Raw genomic sequence first — 22217 nt, 5'->3', positions numbered from 1 at the left:
GGAACTGCTGGCCATGCAAACCGGACTCCAGGAACCAGACCCCTTTAGTAAATTTGGTATCAGGGAAAAGTATCGTTAAGGAATCTGTATTGAAAGTCAAGATATCGATAACGTATCGTTAAAATGTCTTAATCAATACCCAGCCCTATTCATTGCACTAGCTTGACAATTAGCTAAATCCTCTTCTGACCAGCAGTTTGCAAATGTATCCACGTGTGTCGATTCACTCAGTAAAGTGCGATATACAATACAGTGTCTTATCTGTACATTTTCATTGTAGCTGTCCCTGATTTTATGTTTCGTCATTGCTAGCGCAAAAGGCATGGACATTTACAGTGTTGTTGTTTTTACGTAAACATAAATTAGCATTATCTGCTAAGAGTTAGCAGTAAGCAGTTAGCCATTGGCAGACAAAAAAAAAAAAATCCTCACAACATATGTCAGATAATTGTTACGAAAAACATAAATAGCGACATTTCAAGTAAATATTTGGAGTTGCACTGTTAGCATGCATGTGTATGTGTGTGTGGCGCAGGTAGTAGCAGGTAATTCACAGTACGATATTTTGTTTTTTTTTGTGAGGCACAATTTCTCCCTTCAGGGGGAAAAGAAGCGTCACTATTATGCGATTTGTCTTTAAAGTGATGAGTCATTCCAGTAGTTTAGCTTTAAGTTCGTTGATTTGTTCGTCAATTTGCTCTTCGGTGTGTGTCCATGAGGGAGACATCATTTCCTGAGATACAGAGACAAATGCAATGTATGGTTATTAGCAAATCTGTGATAAAACCGCTATATAATAGCTAATAGTGAAAAAGGGAGATTTGGAGTCTTAATTACACAAACAAATAAAGAAGAAAAAAAAATTCATGCAGTGAATAATCTTTATTAATCTTTTCAGCACCTGTTCTGATGGGGTCCGTATGTGTCCAGCATGACGGTGCTGGACTGTTCCAGGTTCCAGTGGCAGCGCTGCAGCAGCTCCTCACACTCTATTCTGGACCTCAGCCCCAAACGGAACAACTGCTCTACCTACAGTTCACATGCAGAAAGTCAGGTGTCAGGTCTGTGTTTTTACTCTTCTATAAAACACTGTAAACACACACACAGTGTTTACATTTTTTGATGGCCCTGTTCATATTGTATACTGTATATTATTCTACTTTCAACGTGCTTTTTTAATTTATCATTTTATTTAAAATCTGGCCTATTTGGTACCATAAACTACAAACAAATCTGTCCGTTAAGACTGTTTTTTTAAGTGCTTCTTTGCCTATGCATTTACAAAAATAAATATTGGAATTACCACAAGATTCAATTCTTGTCAGCTTGTGTGTCAAATAATTTCAGTGAAAGCTCATTTTAATTTGGAATTTCCATTGAATGGATAAAAATGAATGAAATTACTAAATGAACAAAAATAATACTGATGATAAATAAGAGGATAAACATCTTGATAATGAATATGTGGACAGAATATTAGATTAATGTACCTTCAAATGGTTTATGGCCTGAGGAATCTTCCAGTTGTGAGTCTGCAGAGCATGTTTACACTCCTCCAGTGTGACGCCATGTACTGCTCCTTGTACCTGTATTTAGAACATTGACAACAATTCAAACAAATAGAAAATAAACTAACTAAAAGCACATTTATAAAAGGAAAAACAGCTCCAGATAAGCTCAACAAAAGCCCTTTTTGGTAAACAGTGATCATCAAACAGCTGAAAATATATCCAAGTTTTCTCTTTCTTTAATCACACTTTTCACTTAATTGAATATAAAAAAGACCCAAAATAACGTAAAAGTTTAGCTCGGACTCTCATGTATACACTGTGATAACATTAGTTAATTATTTTATTTATCTAAATGTAAGTCGGTCAGTGTTACCTGTGTGATGCTGTGCTCCTGTTGCATGCTCGGAACTGTTGCAGTTCGTCCGTTATTGTTGTTGTAAGAGGAATTTGGTTTGGCGCCCCCTGGCTGCTGCTGCTGCTGCATTATGGGTTTGACCGCTGCCATGTTGGCCGCTCCGTATCTGATCAGAGAAAAGTCACAGATACAAAATTAATATAAAACTTACTGTAAAATTATAGTATATTTAAATGTGAGTAAATGTTTAAAAACATTAATTTTACAACTGTTATTGGCCAGTGGCATCATGGTTAAAATCAACTCAATCATTATGATAAAGCTAAGCTAGCATGAGAATATTTTTGTGTAGCTCCCATCCCAGATGGCCAATCAATTATACAAGATATTAAAAAAAGTCAGTTGCTGCTTAAATACATGAATAAATGTAAAAAATGTAAAAAAGGACTTAAAACCTACCTTTTTAGAAAAGCATATAGCTATTTTTTTTAATTATCTTGTTTTTACTCGGTAGCACTTTGAGATGTGTTGTTTGAATGTAAAGTGCAATACAAATAAAATGTTTATTGTTATAATTATTATTATCATTATTATTAATAATGATAATAATAATAATAAATGAACCAGAAAAAAAGATAGTGTTTGGAAAAAAACAAAAACAAAAGTGGTCCCTGAGGCACACCATATTTGACTTTCAGTTTTTTTTACTTTTTCAAGTATTTAAAAACAACACTAATCAGTGAATTACTCATTTTTCAGATTTTAACAACTCATCAGATTTCTTTATTATTCTTTAGTAAAGTCGTAAGTGAAAGATAAAAAGCTACTACACAAGAGATAATAATTGTGTGAAACCGAAAGTTTCAGGTTATTTTGTTGGTAAAAAGTTATAAATCTTAAAAGTTTCAAATGGTTTCACAAACAACTGTGATTGGTTAGTGGTTAGTGGCCAATCTTCATGATAAAACAGCATTTTAAAAACTGGCCAACGAATTTAAAAAGTCACTTTTGCTGCTTAATTACATGAATGAATGAATGAATGAATGAATGAATGAATGAATGAACGAACAAGAAATCAAGACAAAGAGATAATGATAACTAAGGTGTCAAAACAAAAATGGTCCTGGAGTTGAACCTTGAGTTACACCATATTAATTTTGTGAAATATACAGTTTAAAAACATAATTAATCTATGAACTACTGTTTATAGTGACATGGCAGGATGATAATACTAAATAAATATTTCACATATTATCAACACATCAGCATTGTATGTTGTAATATTTTGTTTTGACGTGCTAAGTTTGTTCGCAAAAGATAAAAAAAAGAGTCACATTTAACTATATAACTAATATATTATATACAAATCTAAACATCTTAAATGGGTTAGAGTTAAATTTAGGACTATATATAAAAACAATGTTGCCAATTATTTATTATTTATTTATATATATAATAAACAATATTAATATTTCATTATTAAAGACAGAAATCATAAAAAAATTGGGATTGTCTGTGAAATAGTGTGGAAAAAGTGAGGAATAGTAACATACCGCTCCAGAAACGCTGGTCTCTCCGGCAGAGGGGCGGGGGCAGAGCTCTGGGAGCTGTCAATCAACGACGTCACGCCACGCCCCTCGCGAAGGGAAAGCGGCTCGAGTAAGGAGCCGGAGCAGTAGGAGGAGCCTGGAGGTGCAAGGCGTGAAGGCGGAGAAGAAGAGGTCAGGAGGGGGCCCAGCAGTCCTGATGCCCGGCGTGGTGAGACAGAGAGGGGAGGAGGTGGGAGAACCACAGGTGAGGAGGAGGGGGGTGGTACCACCAGTGGGAGGGGAGAGGATGAGCGGGAGCCCGGCTGAGAGAAGGCGTGGTCCCTCGGTGGAATCTGAGGGGGCGTGTTCTCCTCGTCGCCCAGGGAGATGGAGCTGGAGCGAGCGTGTGGCTGGGTGGCGCGGGCGGAGAGGTTGTGTTTGGAGGGGCGCAGCGGGGGGGCGGGGCTACGAGGGGGCAGCACCGGCCGCTCCTGGAAGAAGGAGTTAGATGTGGAGGTGGATGACGGGGAGGGGGAGGGGGGAGGTAGGTAGATCTGTCTGTGGGGGCTCACGGGGGCCAGAGCTATCGGGAGCGGGGAGGAGGGCAGCGAGCGGCCAGTCGCCATGGGAACCTGCAGTTTCACCATCACCTACGACATCACACAGAGAGAGATAGAGACGGGGACTTTAACTCGGAGTGAAAACTGACACTAAAATCAATCCAAAACAACTTTTAATTTTAAATGTCTACATAGATAACACCACTTCATTAGGTACACCTGTTCAACTGATTTCAAATGTTCAAATCAGCCACAGAGCGACATTTAGGCAACTAGACATGATCAAGACGACCTAGTGATTATTCCATAGTGTATTTTATAATAAAAAATAAACACATATCTTTCATTTTTTTTTAAAGTACGAGATATAAAGGATTATATTAAACCAGTATGCAAATACAAAAACCTTCCACTTTTAAGCTGTGACTGTTGCAGAGGAACATGATGTTTCAAGGTGATTTGTGGCCTTTTTCGCACATTATTTGGAATAAAATAGAAAGAATAGGAGAGAGAAAAAAGTGTGTCGTTACAAAAGCCTGACATTTTTATTTTAGGAGAAGTATATGCACTGCAATAACAGGATTACTGTTTGTAAAACATCAGCCATTTTATAAGGCACACCTCTTCAACTGGACATTAATGCAAGTATCTCATCAGCCAATCACATGACGGCAACTCCAACACAAATAGGCAAAAAGACGTAGTTGAGAAGACCCGTTGAAGTTCAAAAGGTTATTTTTTGCCCTGATATATGGTAAAATATCTAGTAAGCAGCAAATATCGGAGTGTAAAAATGCCTTGTTGATGCCAGAAAAAAGGAGACAGACTGGTTCGAAGTGATGGAAAGACAATGGTAACTTCTCTGAATGAACGTCAAACGGTGAAAAATATGGGCTACAGCAGTGGACGATGACATCAGGTGTGTGTCTGGTGTACCTAATAAAGTGGCTGTTTAGTGTACGTGTCTCTCTCTCTACCTCTCTCTGCAGTTCTTGGAAGAGGTCGGCCGACTGCGACTCATTCCTGCCCGTGAGAGGAACCCCCGGTGTGGCTGCGGTCTCCTCGCTCAGCCCCCTGTTGATGGACTTCACCTCCTGGTCCTCTGACTGGTCGTCGAGGTCCACGGCGACCTCGTCGTAAGCCGGCTGAGGGAGGGGCCAGTCCAAGATGGAGGGCGTGTCCTGAGGAGGAGACAGTAGGTATGACAAAAGAGGAGAGAGAGATTTACCACGTTTCAAGTGTCTATAACTGGGAGTAACTAAGTACAGCTGTGAGGGAGCTGTCATTCACTTGAGTTTAGGGCTGTTTTTATGACTAAAACAAGCTTTTTTGATTTTTGTTTAGCTTCTTAAATATGAATATATTTTCTTAACTAGTTTCTTTGCTCCGGATAACAAAGAATATAAGAGAATAATTTTGGTTTGTGGACAAAACAGAACATTTCGAGGTTTTTGGGAAACACTGATCGCCATTTTCTTACATTTTTTGGAAATGACTCATCGAATATTCAAAATAAAAAATCAAGATTAAAAAAATCAGTGTTCTCATTCAGGTTTGTTCACAAAATCCAAGAAAAAGATGCCAATTGTGATATGTTTGTATGAAAAAAATTACGTTTTAATGTAAACAAACTTAGTGTGAGAATGAGTGACATCTAGTGGTGAGAGCAGAGCGTTACAAATGGAGGGGTAACTAAGGTGGCCTTCACATCCCAGAAAAGGATGTTGGTCAGTTTTTGTGTTATTTTGTCGTTCTAAAACAACTATTACGCACAGAACCTTTAAAAGTGAGTAAACATATGCACCTTCAGCGTGTCCTCGTCCGGCTGCTGCGTCTCGGTGAGTGGCGACGGCGTGGTCGAGCTGAAGCTGTCGTCGGTGAAGTCGATGAGGGACACCTCACTCCTGGCTGAGCGCACGCCGGGCCCCTCCCACGGGCGGAGCTTGAGACCCAGGGACACTCCCAGCCTCTTCAGGCCCGAGGAGGAGGAGGCGGCGGTGGTGTCCTCGACGTCGTCGTAATCGTCCATCACAGAGTCGTAGAACGGTTCTGTGGAGTTGGAAAAATCACATCAGTGTGTGTTTACGCGACAGATTCTCTGTGTTCTGTGACAAATGGTGTAAAGAACTCACTCTTCAGCAGCACGGCAGGCTGAGGTGGACGAGGTGGAGGTTGCTCTGATGGAGAAAGTTGTTCATGTTACTCACATTTTCAATTCAAATCCACTGTTATTTTTTTGACATTTTTATAACCCCAGGCAAGCGCACTTTGCAACGGTTTCTGAAAAGCTGAGAAGTTGCACGTCAAAAACAACGGGTGGGTATTGCGGTAATTTCACTCGCGTCTTTGTCACCAGAGAGGAGAGAGTGAGAAAAACTGCCTGTACATACAGTGGTTTCCATTTTTTGGGCTGTTTTTGGACATTTAAAAGACAAAAGTTCTTTTAAATATGTTTTACACTGTCTATTTTTCAAATTTAATACACAAAAACATAGCGTTGGTGTACAACTACAGTGTTTTTTCTGGGGGTTGGGACAAACTCACAAACAAAGTATCTACCGTTGTTTCTAGTCGTTTTAGACCGTTTATGAACCGTTTATGACCGTCTGAAGCTGTTAACACATTTGCGCTCATGAGTTGTTTCAAAGACATAATTCTCCAATTGTGTTCTCCCAAAAAGAAGAAAGAAACAGCCCAAACAAGACTCAGCTAAAATGCTTTTGCTGATTATTATTATTATTTACATTTTCACAGTCTGTGCAGAGTGAAGCATGCAATATATAGTATGAGTTTTGGGGTGTATCGGATTTTACATTTTTATCTGTCCGATCGGACTGATACCAATCCCCATCCCTAGTTTTTTCTCAATAAAAAGTTTGGTTTTTCTTCATTTTAAATTGTTAATATGCCATTTTATTTTAACATGTATTGAAAGTTATTCTGGAAAAAATACTTACTTGCCCTTTTATGGTTAAAATAAGCAAAATAAAAAAGTTAGGTATTAAAAGGTTAAATAAAATTTGCATTAAATGTGTAGATGAATTTACTCTTGGCACGGTTGGGGAGTTTGGTCGGTCTCGCGTTGCCGGCCTCCATCCCGAGGACGTCGGGTGGATCCATGGGGTTCCCCAAATACAGACTAAAGAGTAGAGGAACAACAGTTAATCTCAGTGAAGATAGGGCTGCAATCAACTATTAGTCAATTACTAAATCAACTGCCAACTATTTTGACAATTGGTTAATCGTTTTGAGTACATTTACATTCAAGTTCTTCCTAAAGTGTGAATATTTTCTAGTTTCTTTGCTCCATAAAAGATAGAAAAAAAAAAATGTGTTTTCTAATTTCCAGATAAATGTGTTATTTGATCATCAGACATTAGATCTGACAGAGGAAGTTGTGAGTTTGGGAAACACTGATGAACATCTTCTGACATAAACTAGCTCAATAATCAAGAAAATAATCAACAGATTATCCAATTATGAAAATAATCATTAGTTGCAGCCTTATATTCAGTTACATTATTAACTTAAATTTAACTACTGTAACAGACTCAGGCTCATTGTCACTGAGCTCAGGTTCAGGGGGAAAAGGAGCACTACTGCCACCAAGTGGAGAGTAACAATACAACCGTCTTTAGCGACACACTTTTTGAGAAAAAGAAAGAAAAATAAAGAAACACTAGATCTGTATCCCCGCATCGAAACCAAAATGGGATCATTTCGTCTTTCACTTTTTGAGTTAAGCTGCACACAAAAAAGGGCAACAGGATTTAGTGATAAACAAACAGTTGTTTTGTTGCATTGTTATGATTAAAAAGATCAGAATATCAGATAATGCTGACCTGCCCTGTAGCAAATTATCACTTATTGTATTTTCTCTAACACAAGAGAATTAAAAATACTAACACATCATAAATCTGAGTTTTCTTAGGGGCAAAAAGTCGTTTTGGCCCCTGGCATTCGTGGATCGGGCACTAATTAAACCTTGAATAAAAAGTTCGTACGTGTTGTGGACTCTGTATTAACCTGTCTATGCGGTCTGCAAACCCCCAGCTCCGGTGAGGATCCGTGTCCCCGTGTCCCGTGTGGATGAAGGAGTGTTTGAGCGGTCGGCTGATGTCCTGGGCGGACAGGCCGGCGACGGCCGTCACCACGTGACGGGGAAACTGACCGACACGCAGCGTCCGCCTGTTCTGACCTCGCCACCAGTAATGCTCGGCCCTGAAAAAACACAAACACACACAAACTTCATATTCTCTCATACTTTTCTAACAATAAATGTATTTCTCCTGAGTGGAACCTCCTCGTGTGGTCAGTTTGTGTCACTGAAATAAATCAGAATGAAGGATTTAAAACCCAGAATTGTTCCGGTTACTCATGTGACCGTTAGTCACATGAGTAACCCACTACGAGGAAATCATGTGACAGATCATTTACCCACTATATTTCTTCCACGAGGCGGTAATTACAAGAATTTTTCCACAATGTGAATAATCCAGTGTCCACAACGGATGCTTTTGTTGTCCAGTAAGAGTGACTAACGATTTAACTAATTTCTGTAGAATGTAAAAAGTCAACCAATGTGTGTGTGGTGTTTTCTGTGTTTTTCTTTAGAAATGCACAAAATTGCTTACATTTGTTTAAATGCTTTTAGTTGTTGCGTGTAAATGGAATCTGTGACAGTTGAGGTTGGTTTTTATGTATTTTGTACAATTTACCTGTATGAAGTGCTATATATACACATTAAGATTGACTGACTGATTGATAAACCTTTTTTGTTTGGTTTTGTTTCTGTTAAGCTCTTATTCATTCATTCATTCATTCATTCATTCATTCATTCAAAAATGATGTATAAACTGTGGCAGGCCAAGCCTTTATGGGGCCCTAACACTTTAAATTCCATCAATTATAGTTGTTAGTCACTCTTTTTTTTAACCTTAGAGGTTAAAAAGTGGCCTAGTAATAATTTGTACTTTCATCTTTTAAAATGTGGTGATAGTGAACATCATTGAAATGAAAAACAACAAGTTAACCAGTTAAATGAGTTTAACTGGTAAACCTTTGTCAAAAAGTTTTAGATGTTTTTAAGATTGTAAGAAAACCAAAAATGTGTTAACACATCACATAAATGAATCAGTTTAGTTAGGATTTGCTCTTGGGGTCCTCTTACAGTTGGTAACTTGTATTGTTTATGATATGCAGTATGTCGCGGTGATGCGTGCATTTGTCTATGTGCTCACGTCGCAGCATTTCAAACAACAAAATTCAAACAAAATATGATGAACATTGTTTTTCATCTGTGTTGTAAAAGCGGAATTTTGTAAATTTTGTAAACTTTCATTGCGCCAAGGCTGGCGATGGCAGAGCTGCTCTGGCTTTGACAATGATGAAATTCTTTGTCATTTCTTAATCCTACTGTACAGCGTGTATGCTTTAGTCGTTGTTGTCTTACACCGACCTTCCCTCGACGATGGTGATGACGTCATTCATCTTAATGGGCAGCTTGTCGTCCTCCTCAAAGTCCTGCAGCGCTCTCATGTCCGTAGGCATCGTCTGCAGAGAAAAAAATGAGCACAGAGTGAGCAGCGGAGCCACGTGTTTGCCACGGGTTACGCTACTATGTGTGCATGTGATTCGTTAAAGCTGTGATTGTAGGTTTTGGTGTAGGTATTTAGGGGCTGCTGTTTTTTCGACCATGAGTGAGATTGTTGTAATGTTGAGTAAATAATTTCAGTTTGTAACAGCAGAAAAATGTGGTTGGCTGTCAAATCAATGCCAACAGCAGGTATTATGGGCTATTTCTTACAATTTGAAGCATGGTATAATGTGTTTCAGGGTGGCCGGGTGTTAAATTTCTTTTAATTTATTCAATGTTTCTAATATTTCGGGTGCATCACTTCATTTACTTTATTTATTTTCCTTTTTATGTAATAATTAATAAATGATAGTGTTCAATTTGTTGTTTAAAGGCTCTTCAAGGGGTTGGATATCTGAAATTCTAATATTGACATTTGTCCTTGGTTCACTGCAGTGTTCCCATGGACGTTTCACGACTCGCACGTCTTTATCTAGCTTTAGTTTAGTCTATAACTCGTGTTGTTGTTGTACCTCGAGGAGGAAGTCTCTGAGGGCGATGAAGGTCGGCCTGTCATCGGGTTTGGGGCTCCAGCACTGCAGCATGACGTTGTAGACGTCCTGAGGACAGTCCTCTGGTTTGCACAACCTCTCAGCCTCCACGTCAACCTTGTGGAGGATCTGGAAGGAGGAAACTCATTATTTACCCACAGAAAACATAATGTAGTAGCCAGTGGTCGCAAAAACAACAAAGTGTGCATCTGTCACTTTACTCATTTGTTTTTATAATGTATAATACATAACATAATTTACAAAAATGAGACTGAGAAAAAGCACTTTGAACTTGGCTTTAGTTATTTGATTATATCAAGGATTTATTCCAGTCTTTTCTCTCCAAAAGTCGTGTTTCTTTCTGATGTTTCCAAAACTGCTGGAAAACAGAGAAACCCCTTAAAGTTGTTGTATTTCAAGAATGGTTGATGATACTGATGAAATGTTTGTGAGCGTCAGGAGGCTTTCAGGAGCTCCCACATTTAAATTTGTGGAATTGACCGAGAAATTACAGTTTTAAAATCGCCCTCGTCTTCATTTTTAAAAAGCGTTTTAACATGGGAGTGAATGGGAGGTTTGACCAGAACGCTGCAATTTTAGGTGATTTTAAGAAAAACTGCAAGTCATGTGAAAATGAAAACAACACACAGGGCTAGAGAACAACCACAGCAATGTTTTTATGTAAAAATTGTCTGTGTAGGTTGGAAATTGTTGGCGGGAAAAGAGACCACTCTAGCGGCGCGATACAAAAAGTACAACACTTTTTTTTTTGCAATTGTGTAAAAACAGTAATAGGTATGTTACGTGCGGCTACGTGCAGCTGCTCTCTTTCCTCTCTCTTTCTCTCTCTACCTCTCCCTCCCCTCTCTTTCCTCTCCACTCACCTGTGTTTCATTTCAGTGATCACGATCCCTGCGCTGGAAAGGAGGAAAGAGGAAGGAGAGAATGTGCAGCCAACAGCTGGGGAACCTTCCCTTTTCCATCCTCCCCCTATAGATGATTGACATCAACTGTAACTTAAGTTTTATTTCGTTGGAGGTTACCGGCAGTCTTATTTTCGGGCTTTCGATTTCAAAGTATCTGTTTTCTTTTAGGGACGCGCTGGGTCCTACAGCCCATTGCTGGGTTGGCCCAGACGCTACCTGCTTTTTATTATTTTTGCCGGGACCTCCTTTGTTCCTATTTTTGTCTCAAATGACAACATTTGTTCAAATAAAGCCAGCATTATTTGGTGAGATACTGTTGTGGCGTCCCTTATGTTCGGTCTCCTGCAAGCCATGCTTCTTCCTTAAAAGGAGGCCGTAACAAGGTATCAAAACTTAAATTAAGGTGAGAAAAGTCTCACGTCTTGTGAACTGTGAACGTTAAAGTATGACGACACGGTAAGGCTCCAAAGTGGGATGTGTGTGTGGGGGGTGGGGGTTCTCAAAAACTGTGGGACAAAAACAAAATTTGCTGTAAGAAAAGAAGAATTCATCAGCAGATTACCTGGCTGCCGTTGAGGCCCAGCCACGGCTCCTGTCCATGTGTGAACATCTCCCACAGTGTGACCCCGAACATCCAGGTATCGGACGCATGGGAGAATGTGCGGGACTTCAGAGACTCTGGAGCGCACCTGAGACAGAGGAGGGAGGCAGGGTGTTCAAATTATAACAATACAATCTGTGGAGACAGTTATGCTCTATCACACTCACCAAGGGAAGGGGATTTTGTGACCCTCCTCCATGATGTACAGGTCAGTGTGCACCGGCAGCGCCCTCATCAGGCCAAAGTCTCCGATCTTGACCGTGTCGTTGGTGGAGAGCAGGACGTTGCGAGCGGCCAAGTCTCTGTGGAGGAAACGCTTCTGCTCCAGGTAAGCCATGCCACATGCCACCTACAACACAAACGGTGTTACGCTTTACTTTGATCACTTTTCAGACACAAACTGTAAGACAAAGTTCTACAAATACAGCTGAGGAAAAACACGCTAAAACAGAAGTATAAAAATACTTAAATGTAAAAATACAGGTAAAATTATTAAAAAATATTTTTTGTCCTTTATCATTGTTCCGTTTGGTTTTCTTTTCATCATTCTTAACTATTCAACGCACTTATTTTGATTCACTTGTAATTGGAGAAAATCTATCATTTTGTGACAATGAATTAACAGAACTTTTTTTTCTTCTCATGTGGCGTTCACTGACCTGTACGGCGTAGTTACAGAGAGACGAGATGAGGATGTGGCCCTGGCGCTTTCTGAGACGATCCAACAGCGAGCCCAGAGGAGCCAACTCTGCCACCTAAACACACACAGATGTCAGTGTGTGTTCATCTGTACACGTTTATAGAGAAGAACGTCTAAGAATGTTATTTTTACCATCTTCATCGGCTGCGTGAGGACGACGCCGTGCAGCCGGATGAGGTTCTGGTGATTCAGCGAGTGCATGGCGTTCACCTCTCGGATGAAATCGTCCAGACCCTCCGAGTCCAACACGCCCGCTTTTAGACACTTCACTGCCACCGACAACTAGAGACACGAAGAGGCAGAGTTAGATTAAAAACCAACAGAATAAAGTGTTGTTAATTCACTTGTGTTTTAGGTCCTGTGTGTAAGAATCGGTGACACCTAGTGGTGAGACTGCAGAGTGTAATAGAGGAGAAAAAACATCTTTGTTTCTCACAGAGTCGCACAAACGCGAATCATACCGATATCACAATTTCAGTCAAAAATAATCACAAATATTTATGCACAATCGTAAAGGTAGCTAATAGACAGGCCATGCCCACTAACAGCCCAACAATAAAAAGTAGTAAATTCAACTGAGTAAGTGAAATGGTGGAACCTATATAATCAATATACTTGTAAATATACCATTTGTGACTTTAGTGTTTTTTTGCATGAACGGATGTAAGAAAGCATTGATACACTAAAATATTACGAAAGCTCTTAACTAGTACAAACTGGCACGTTTTTTTATGTCGCTTGGACGAGTTCACTCGTTTACTTAGGATGCAAATTGCCAAATGGACATCAAAACTCAAAATGGCCGACTTCCTGTTGAGTTGAGGCCATGGTTAGGCTCAACTTTTTTGTTCGTCTTGGTCTATAACATCTTCCCACCACGTTTCGGGAAATTCGGTGGATCTCAATGTTGCCTCTATTTTCACCTTATGCCAATATTGCATTAATCTGCTCAGAAATGACTGCAAAGCCACAGATATCATAATAATCTGAAGGACAACAATAGGCTCCTCGCACAAATTTGTGCCAGGAACCATTGCGGGCCCCCTGCCATTCATGGCTCGGGCCCTAATTATGGTCTTACCACTCTGCCGTTAGGACCGGTCCACTCTCCTCTCCGCACCACTCCGAACGTTCCGTCCCCGAGCCGCTCAAAGAGCTGCAGCTCCGCCTCTCTGATCAGGCAAGTGAGGGACGCTGCCGATTCGCTGCTGGCCGCCCCCTGGCCGGATGATGCCGCCACCGCCGCCGTCTGTGGGAGGGACTGCTGTGGGTCAGCGTCGGACCGTTTCACCGGAAACACCTGCGGGATGTATGGAAACGTATGGGAATCCCAAATTGTTCTACTTCCTGTCGAAAAAACAGGCTACTTCCAGGATTTTAATGAGCATATTTTCAATCTGTGTATTTTCAATTAGTGTTTTTCACCTTGCTCATCCAGGACTTGCGTTTATAAAGTGCTCTCCTCCTCTTGACCGCCTCCCACAGTCTCCTCTGGCCTGAAACAAACACAAAACTCTTGTTTGTCGCTCACATTCTCAGCCTCTGATTTATTTTTCTGTATACATTTGCATCTCTCTGGGGGGGGGACAGACACAGACCTGGTCGCCCCATGCCGATTTTCTCCAAGTCCTCGTTCTTGACGTAGTCGAAGTGCGAGAGTCTCGTGACGTTGAGCTCGTCGCGGATTCTCAGGAAGTACTGCTGCAGCTGAACGTCCGTCAGCAGCTCCAGCAGCCACTCTGTCCCCTCCTCACACTGCATCTACACACACAAGTGTCCAGTACGGGACGTTAATGGACACTGTTAATGGACATGCTCTCACTGTATGTGCAGGCGAAATGGAAGAGCGACTGTCTGCTACAACCAAAGAGAGATAAACATCAGGACAATAGTAAAATCTCTATAAAAAGCAACTTCACTCATTAAATAAACAGTTTTTAAATGATGAATAAGTCATATTTTTTATTAATTAACGACTATCATAACTCAAAAATGTCAGTAAATGTTGACATTTTTTTGAGTTTTAATGATTTCTTTGTTTTACAGAGCAAAGAAAACAGAAAATATTCACTTTTAAGTAGCTGAAAAATCACGTATTAATCACTTGACCCAGCAACTGTTTCAGCCCAAGTCGTTTCATAGATAAATTGGTCAATCTCACGTCTATAATCTGATGTTTGCATGATAGAATTTTTTATTATTCCAATGTGATTAAATAGAATTCATTTTTTAACAGTGAATAAAATAAAATAAACACAAACAGTTCTATGTTCTTCTCTGCCTGACAACATGACACAAATATTCGAGACAATTCAAGAATTTTAGTATAGAAATGAATAGTTTTGATTTGCATGTCATGTGGTAACGGTCCATGTATTGTTTAATCACACAGTAAATATTAAACTGAAGTGAAAGTTCAATCAAAATTGAATCAAATCGCAAATTTGTCACTAAAATAGCAATTAGATATTTTACCCAAATCTTATATAATCAGCCCAAAATTTCACAATTTAATGTCGACTATGTATGCAATTGTTTTTCTAAAAAACAGTTTTATATAGTGCAAACTAAAGAAATAATAAATTAAATTGGAGGCATATCAATATTGCAGCAGTCTGCAGCCTTTAAATAAACCACATCAGTATTATTGTAAGTAATGATTTTTACTGTTGAAAACTATTGGATTTTTCAGAAATGATTATATTTTTTCTAAAAAAAAAAGGTAGAAATGTTAGGTTTGTTTAAAGAATAACATGATTTAAAAAAATGAGGCGTGAACCACTGGACTAAAAGAAATAATAATAATAATTTAAATTGAATCACTCGTACAACACTGCATCACACACTCACACGTTACCATTTGCCTCCCGACACTGTCCCTGATCCTCCTGTCTCTCTCGTCTTCGTCGTGCTCCTCCTCCTCCGCCTCCTCCTCTCCTCTGCCAAAGGGGAGTCGCTGGTACATGTAGCTCTCACCCATTCTCTTCTCTCTCTCTCTCTCTCTCTCTCCCTCTCTGTCTCTGTCTCCCCTTTTTCTTTCCGGCTTCCCCTCTTTTTTCCTCCTCCGTTAGCTGTGAACGCTGTGTTTAACACCTCCAGGTCCACATCCAGGTCCAGGTCCAAGTCCAGGTCCAGGTCCAGGTCCAGGTCCAGGTCCAGATCTCATCTCCTCTACGTCTCCAGCTGAATCAGTGCACACAAACACAGTCACACACCAGAAGAATCTCTCTCCCTCTTCTTCTCCTCTCTCTATTAAAAGCATCTATGAACTCTCTCCGTCCTCCCTCCCACTGCCTCTTCTCCTCTTCCCTGCTGACTCATCGGATATCTCCACACCTCCCCCTCTCCTCCTCCATCCTTTATCGCCTCTCCTCTCTCTTGTTCTCTTCGTTCTGCGGCTCCCTCCTGCCTCAGTGGCCCAAGCGCACCGCTGCCGTCGTCGTCTTTCTGACTGACGCTAAATAATTCAGCAGCAGAGGACGAGGCATAAGAGCAGAGAGGAGGAGGAGGAGGAGAGAGGGGGGAGAGAGAGAAATACATGGACAGATGGATGAAATGATGGATGGATGGTCTGTTTGAAATAATGAATAAAAAGGGGAGTGATTTCCCAGCATGCAGTTGATTCATGCAGATGGTAGTGGAGCTTGGTATCAACCCAAACATTTGGGATGGATGGATGATGGATGGTATATAGTAATCATTCCATCACTTTAAAGTCCAGAGTCTAAGAATTAGTGACATTCAGTGGTGAGACTGCAGAATGCACCAAAAAAGAAGGACCACCTTCCTCTCATTCCTCCCTTTCCCCAAGTGTTTTGGGCAACTACGGTGGCCTTTGCAGGCCAAAAAGGACATCGTTCTTCTTCGTCAGTGTAGTAATTGCCTGTTTAAAAATACAAAACAACTGCTCTGGTTGGTTCTCTACAGTAAATCAAGACCCAGTGACATAACATATGTGTAAAATACTTCTTTTAAGGCTACAGAAACTTAACAACTTTTAATTTTACAACAAAATTATAGGCGTTATAATTAATTTCCTCCAATATATGTGACATAGTAGGCCTTTAATCTGTTTATAAAGCAAGTAAAATGAAACATTGACAGGCTCCTATGTCTCAAATATGATTTTCTGCTTCTCTCAGATCAAGAAAATTCAATATTCTTATGTTTTGGGGCTACTTTACAGCCAAAATATACAATTTATTTTGTGTTTATTTTCAAATATTTGACATAGTGTGCATGTAAACTGTTTATAAAGCAATTATAATTTAACATTGACTGGTTCCTGCTTCTCTCAGATCAAGAAAACAGATGGCACAAGATGGTGGCCTCTCTAAATCAAGACCCTTGACTAAACTAGGCATAAAATACTTCTTCCATGGCCACGGAAACATATCCATTTTTTTGGTTCCTGCATCTCAAATATGATGTGCTGCTTCTCTCAGATCTCTCAGTTTTGGGGCTACTTGTATACATGTAAAATCAAAAATATCATATCTCTATTTATTGCTTCTGAAAGGTATTTAGTATGTGTTTGTGCGATCAGACACCACAAGACTACGTTTCATCCAGATCTCATCAAGATTACTGATTTGGTGGCAACTGAAGTTGTACAACATGCACAGAAAAACACCTTGGCTAGTTTTGAATCTGTAATTTGTCCAATTGTGAAAATGTTCCATTTAGTGCAATTTCAGTCGCAAGTCATGTGAACATTCAGCCTGTCCTCTGTCCTCAGCAAAGACTAAAGACTAACTGGTGCATGAATTTCAACACCTACATGTGAACTATTACATACATGTAGAGATTTTGTACACGTGTGTATGTGTGTACATGTGTGGCACACATGAGATAAAATAAAATCCAAAACAAATCAGAGCTTTCATCTCTGCATTCAGCTGCATCGAGGCTGATGTTCTAAAAATAGAGTAAAAGTAAATTTAGCTCGCACTCATTTACTGGCATGAGACGTGAAGTGGTGAGAGGGTGAGAGAGAGAGAGACAGAGAGAGAGAGCTGCTTCATTCTTCTCTCATCTCAGCATCAAATACCAGTGAGACTCACTCACTCAGTCACTCACTGATGTTCTCGTGTGTGATGCGATCCAGTATCTAATCAGCTGCTTTAACCACTGGATAATTACAGACGTTCTTCAGTGAACGTCTGTAATTGTGTCATTTTGAGCCAACGCAGAACAGAAAATGGAGCTTTTACATGCAAGAGGCTGGAATGAAACATGAAATACTTTATTTAACTGGATCAATGAGAAACGTTTTTTCAGTTTTTTCCTGTGGAAAGTGTTAAGTTACATTAGTTGCCGCCGTTATTCTGAAATTTATGGTAGTCAGTCATCTACCTGTTACTAGGTAGCGCACAGTTATGACGTAATGTTTTATGTGCCGAACTCGTGAAGAATCGTGTGTGGCTTGTTGTCATCTGAAGCTGTGGAGAGCGATAATAAAGTTGACTGAACAAACTGAAAGAGAACAATTGTCGGTGATTTATAAAAAGGTGGGATTATTTGCCTAAAGATCTAAGGGGGGGGGTCATCCTGCTTTGGATTAGAGGGTTCCAGACTGAGTTAACGCGTGCTAAACCACTTGTGTTTTGTTTGCATTGAATTGTTTTATTGTTGTGGGTTTTTTATAATTTTTTTCTTCAAAATTTGTTTGTATTCTTTCATATTTGTACATATTTATAAGTACACATACTTTGCTATCCACGAATGTTGATTGACCCTTTTCAGAAGCAGGAACCGGACAAAGTTTATTAATTTATTCAAAGATGAGCTAATTATTAAGCTTTTTTAGGTCACTTAAAGTCTAATCGTTGAACATTACAGCCCCTAAATTACAATATTATCACAGAAATGATGCGCCAAAAACCCATTTGAATGTTATGTGTTTGGTCCAATTAACTCATTAGAAATCGATAAGTTATTTTAAAAGTATTTTGTTTAAACATTCTGTTGGAAAGTGTTTATTTTTTTAACGGTTTTGTTTAAAGTTCTCAGCCTCTTATGTTAAATTGTCTGGTTCATTTGCTCCTGTTTGACAGTAAAGTGAATATCTTCGGTTTGTGGGCACTAAACCACCAAATGACTAATCAGTTAATCAAGAAAAGACTCGGCAGATAATTAAAATCAGGAAAATCATCTTTTGTCACAGCCTTAACTGAGTGATGATAGTTTGCTTTCTTTAAAAAGTGGGTGTAAATATACATAGTTTGCACTCAACTACTGAACAGATTAGTGTAAGACTCTTGTACTACTGACAGGACAGTATTTAGTTTATATGACGGCTTTTATGTGTTTGAGCGCTCTCACCGTGTTTTCAGGTTGGGCAGCGATTAAAGCTGCAGTCAGGAGTGACTGAGGTCACCTGGAGGTCACCTAGAGAAGGCCATGGATGGACCGACACCTTGTCTAAACACAAACACACACAGAGAGATGTCAATGACAAACATAAAACAAAATTCAAGAAGCAAAAACACAGACTCAGCTGAGCCAAAGAAAAGTGACCAACACATGCAAACATGGCAACCCAGAGAAACCTCAACCCATTAATCAGATTTTTAAAAAAGCACACATCCTATACCAAAGCGGTTTGATAGGGAATGGTGTGCTTAGACTTTTCCCAAACGTTTCGAGTAAGACTTTCCTTATACACATGAATGGGAAAAAATGATTTCAATCCAGCCCACTTTGGAGCCACACAGTGTCGTCATACTTTAAAGTAGAGACATGGTTGGAACTTTAAATGGGTCACAAGACTTTACACTTTTCTCACCTAAATCAATTTTTATATCTTTCGGTTTTTAAACAATTGCAGTTTAAGTTTTGTACTTTTGTGGACGTTTTCAGATTGCATAATGGGTGCGTATTATAAATCTCTAAACAAACTCTTCTCCTGCCCACAGTTTCCAACCTACACAGAAACTGTTACATAAAAATGTTGCTATGGTTGTCGTGTAACCCTGAGTTGTTGTTTTAATTTTCATATGACTTGTGGTTTTCTTCGCCTAATCACCTAAAAGCACTGAGAGTTCGGGTCAAACCTCCCATTGACTCCCATGTTAAAACTCAGCTCTGGAGTTTTTTTTTTTAAGAAATTAAGACGAAGGTGATTTTAAAGCTGTAATTTTTCCGTCAATTTACACCCGTTTCCACAAATTTAAAAGTGGAAGCTCTTGAAAGCCTCCTGACGCTCAAAAACCAAACATTTAATGTGTGTCAACAACCATTCTTGAAATACGACAACTTTAAAAACGTGCTGCTTTCTATGTTTTTTACCGGTTTAAAAACAGGTGTTTGGAAGAGGGAGGAGATTGTGCTAAGTTTTAAAGGTTGATTCCCCAAAAATCCACCCAAATCGGAAGCAGAATGTTCTATTTAAGGGCTGCACTGGTTATTAGATTAACCAATAATTCATTGATTAACGATTGAATTGACAACTGAATGAATTTGTTTGAGCTCTCTGATTTTTCAGCTTCTTAAATGGTGATATTTTTGTATGCTCCACTTAACATTAAGACATTTGAAGACACTGATTGACATTTATTTAACATGTTATGGACTAAACTACTCATTGACTAATTGACAAAATAATTAGTAGATTGATTTCTACGAAAAATGGTGGTTTCTAACAAATTTTCTAAACAATAGAATAGTAAGAATAATCTTGGCACGAAACAACGTCATCATTTCAAGGTTTGGGATTGATAATTTTTCAACAATTTATGACAACTAATCGATCAGCAAAGAAAATAATCAACAGATTAATTGATTATGAAAATATAACAAGGTGCACCAGTATTTGTAATTAACTGCTCAATAACATGAATACATTACTTGTGAAACATGTGGAACAAGCAAAAGCTTGTACATGAATACATATTTACTTTTTACTGTTAATATGTGGTATATTAATGGGCAATTACATTCAAAATGAGGACAAACAGAGGGACACAAATGTACGCAGGGAAAAGACATAACATCAACTAAAAGTCTTAATGAATTGAAGAGATTGATGAAGCAGCTGCTTCACACTGTTAATCTGATTAGCTTCAGTCACCTGTGCTTCCGTCTGTAAACGGCTTTCATTTTTATAAATGAGAGACTTTATTTCATTTATTTTTACATATTAATTCATTTAATTTGGGTTATTTTAGTAAAGAACATGTAAACACGGAGGCTATAGACAGACAAAAAAAGCCCGGTCTACAGACCTGTGAAGACAGGCTGAGTGTAGCGGTGAACGGGTCTCCTCCTCCTATGCTCAGTCCTCGGTGTCAGCGGCAACGGAGCAGCTATCCTTCCGCTGTAATTGCCAAAATTCACCGTAAACGTTGTCCTCGTCTCGTTTTCTTCTTAAAAAAATCTTTCTTCCGTTGACTCAAGAAAAGCTCCTTCCTCAGTTCAGTCAGTGAGACCGCCGAAGGATGTAGCAGCAGAGTCACTGTCCGACGTAAAAACCGTACGTAGGCAGGAAACCCCGAAAGTTAACAAAATAAAAGCACTTCCTCTTCGTGGAGTAGCACTTCAAAATCAAACCATACATTTACACTCATGCTCGACTAACATTGTAAAAAGCAATTGCTTGTAGATATATAAACACACACACACACACACACACACAGTACGTGTAAATATCATTAGAGTTTAATCTGTAACTGGAAATGAGAACAAATATTTAAAAAGTAAACTGTATATATTTGTGCCACTGTGTAGCATAATAAAGATAAAATCAGAAGAGGATCTGAAAAGCAAACTAAGATAAAGAAAATGGTACTTAAAACAGATATTAGATCAGACAATACATAAATAACAGTTAAACATAATTTGAAAACATGGAAAATATTCTCAAGAAAACTGGCTGAGAAAAAGAGATTTGTGAACATTTTAGAAGACTCAAACGCTTGTTTTAAATTAGTTTGTTCACTAAAACAAAAAAATTAATAAAAGGACTGAGACACATACATGCTGGATGCTAAATCAGATGCTTTATTCAAAAACACAAATACTACAGTGTCATGTTCTGGTTTTTTTTTAAACACAGTGAAATCCACTCCCTCATATTCTTAATTTTCACCTCAGAATTCATATTTGCTCTTTCTTATTTAAATGCATGAACGTAAGTAAAACAGGAACAAACTAAAAAAATAATCAGTTTGAAACATTAGAATAAAGATGGCTGGTCATAAGTGACATATAATATAAAGCAGATTTTAAATGTAGTTTTTGAAGCAAATCCTATTTCATTTTGCAATAAATGTCATATTTGACCTTTTTAACATCCGTTTGTTAGTATATTTGAGTCTGACAATAAATCTGTGAGCAAACGTTTATGAGAAGAAAAAGAGTGAAATACAGCAGCTGGATATAAAAACATTTTTAACATTGGTGAAACTCTAAATCAACAGGTTTGAAACTAGCGTAACAAGTCAGTAAAGAAATACAATGTCAGTTGTACGGAAGAGTTTTTCCTTTCAAAAAACATTTACTAATACTCGTCTGTAAGGTGGAATATTTGTGGTAATTCTTGAGCCATGAACACGAGGAAACACAAACAAGGTTTGAGAAATCGACTAAACAGCTTTGTCTCTACAATATATAATATAATCAGTAATATGTCAGTCTGTCATCATCTACCTCTTTATCCTCCACCAGAGGTTTGCCGCTACATCGGGCGATAGGCGAGGTACACCCTGGACAGTTCGCCAGTCCATCGCAGGGCCACACCAGTAATATGTCATGGGTATATTATTCTTCAGTGTGTTTGTGAAACAAATCTAAAGCTCCGTTTGTGGTAAAACTATGACAGGAGAGATTTAATATAAAAATGCAGAGTGGTGATTTAAATCTGTAATCTCAGAATTCATGCCATTTTTTTTTTGTTACTTTCTTTCTTCT

At 38.9% G+C, this 22217-nt stretch overlaps 1 protein-coding gene across 2 annotated transcripts; it reads right to left on the bottom strand.

Annotated features, from left to right (window-relative positions):
• Positions 1-52: 52 nt before the first annotated feature.
• Positions 53-20777, bottom strand: tnk2a (tyrosine kinase, non-receptor, 2a). 2 transcript variants are annotated; one of them, XM_044042583.1, is made up of 22 exons: positions 20534-20777; positions 18633-18731; positions 15166-15765; positions 13907-14069; positions 13734-13804; positions 13390-13608; positions 12441-12590; positions 12268-12363; positions 11776-11957; positions 11570-11696; positions 10064-10210; positions 9414-9508; positions 7982-8176; positions 7003-7094; positions 6088-6132; positions 5760-6004; positions 4933-5136; positions 3420-4045; positions 1885-2032; positions 1491-1586; positions 902-1029; positions 53-733 (listed from the first exon to the last, which is right to left on the bottom strand). In XM_044042583.1, the coding sequence occupies exons 3-22, from the start codon at positions 15286-15288 to the stop codon at positions 727-729; spliced, it is 3159 nt and encodes a 1052-aa protein (XP_043898518.1). In that variant the 5' UTR covers positions 15289-15765; positions 18633-18731; positions 20534-20777; the 3' UTR covers positions 53-726. The 2 variants fall into 2 exon arrangements, with proteins under 2 accessions (XP_043898518.1, XP_043898526.1); XM_044042591.1 differs by having other exon boundaries at positions 15166-15491.
• Positions 20778-22217: the final 1440 nt, after the last annotated feature.

The sequence above is a fragment of the Solea senegalensis genome, linkage group LG1, assembly GCF_019176455.1.
Source record: "Solea senegalensis isolate Sse05_10M linkage group LG1, IFAPA_SoseM_1, whole genome shotgun sequence".
NCBI lineage: Eukaryota > Metazoa > Chordata > Actinopteri > Pleuronectiformes > Soleidae > Solea > Solea senegalensis.
This window is presented reverse-complemented; position numbering and strand designations above follow the sequence as displayed.

Bases quoted from the DNA above. Each gene is read 5' to 3' on its own strand.
- tnk2a (XM_044042583.1), bottom strand. From the start codon at position 15,288: ATGGGTGAGAGCTACATGTACCAGCGACTCCCCTTTGGCAGAGGAGAG. The intron at 11,697-11,775 runs GTGAGTGTGATA...CCTCTGTCTCAG, and splicing joins CACAAAATCCCCTTCCCTTG to GTGCGCTCCAGAGTCTCTGA. The intron at 4,046-4,932 runs GTAGAGAGAGAG...GTGATGTCGTAG, and splicing joins TCCAAGAACTGCAGAGAGAG to GTGATGGTGAAACTGCAGGT.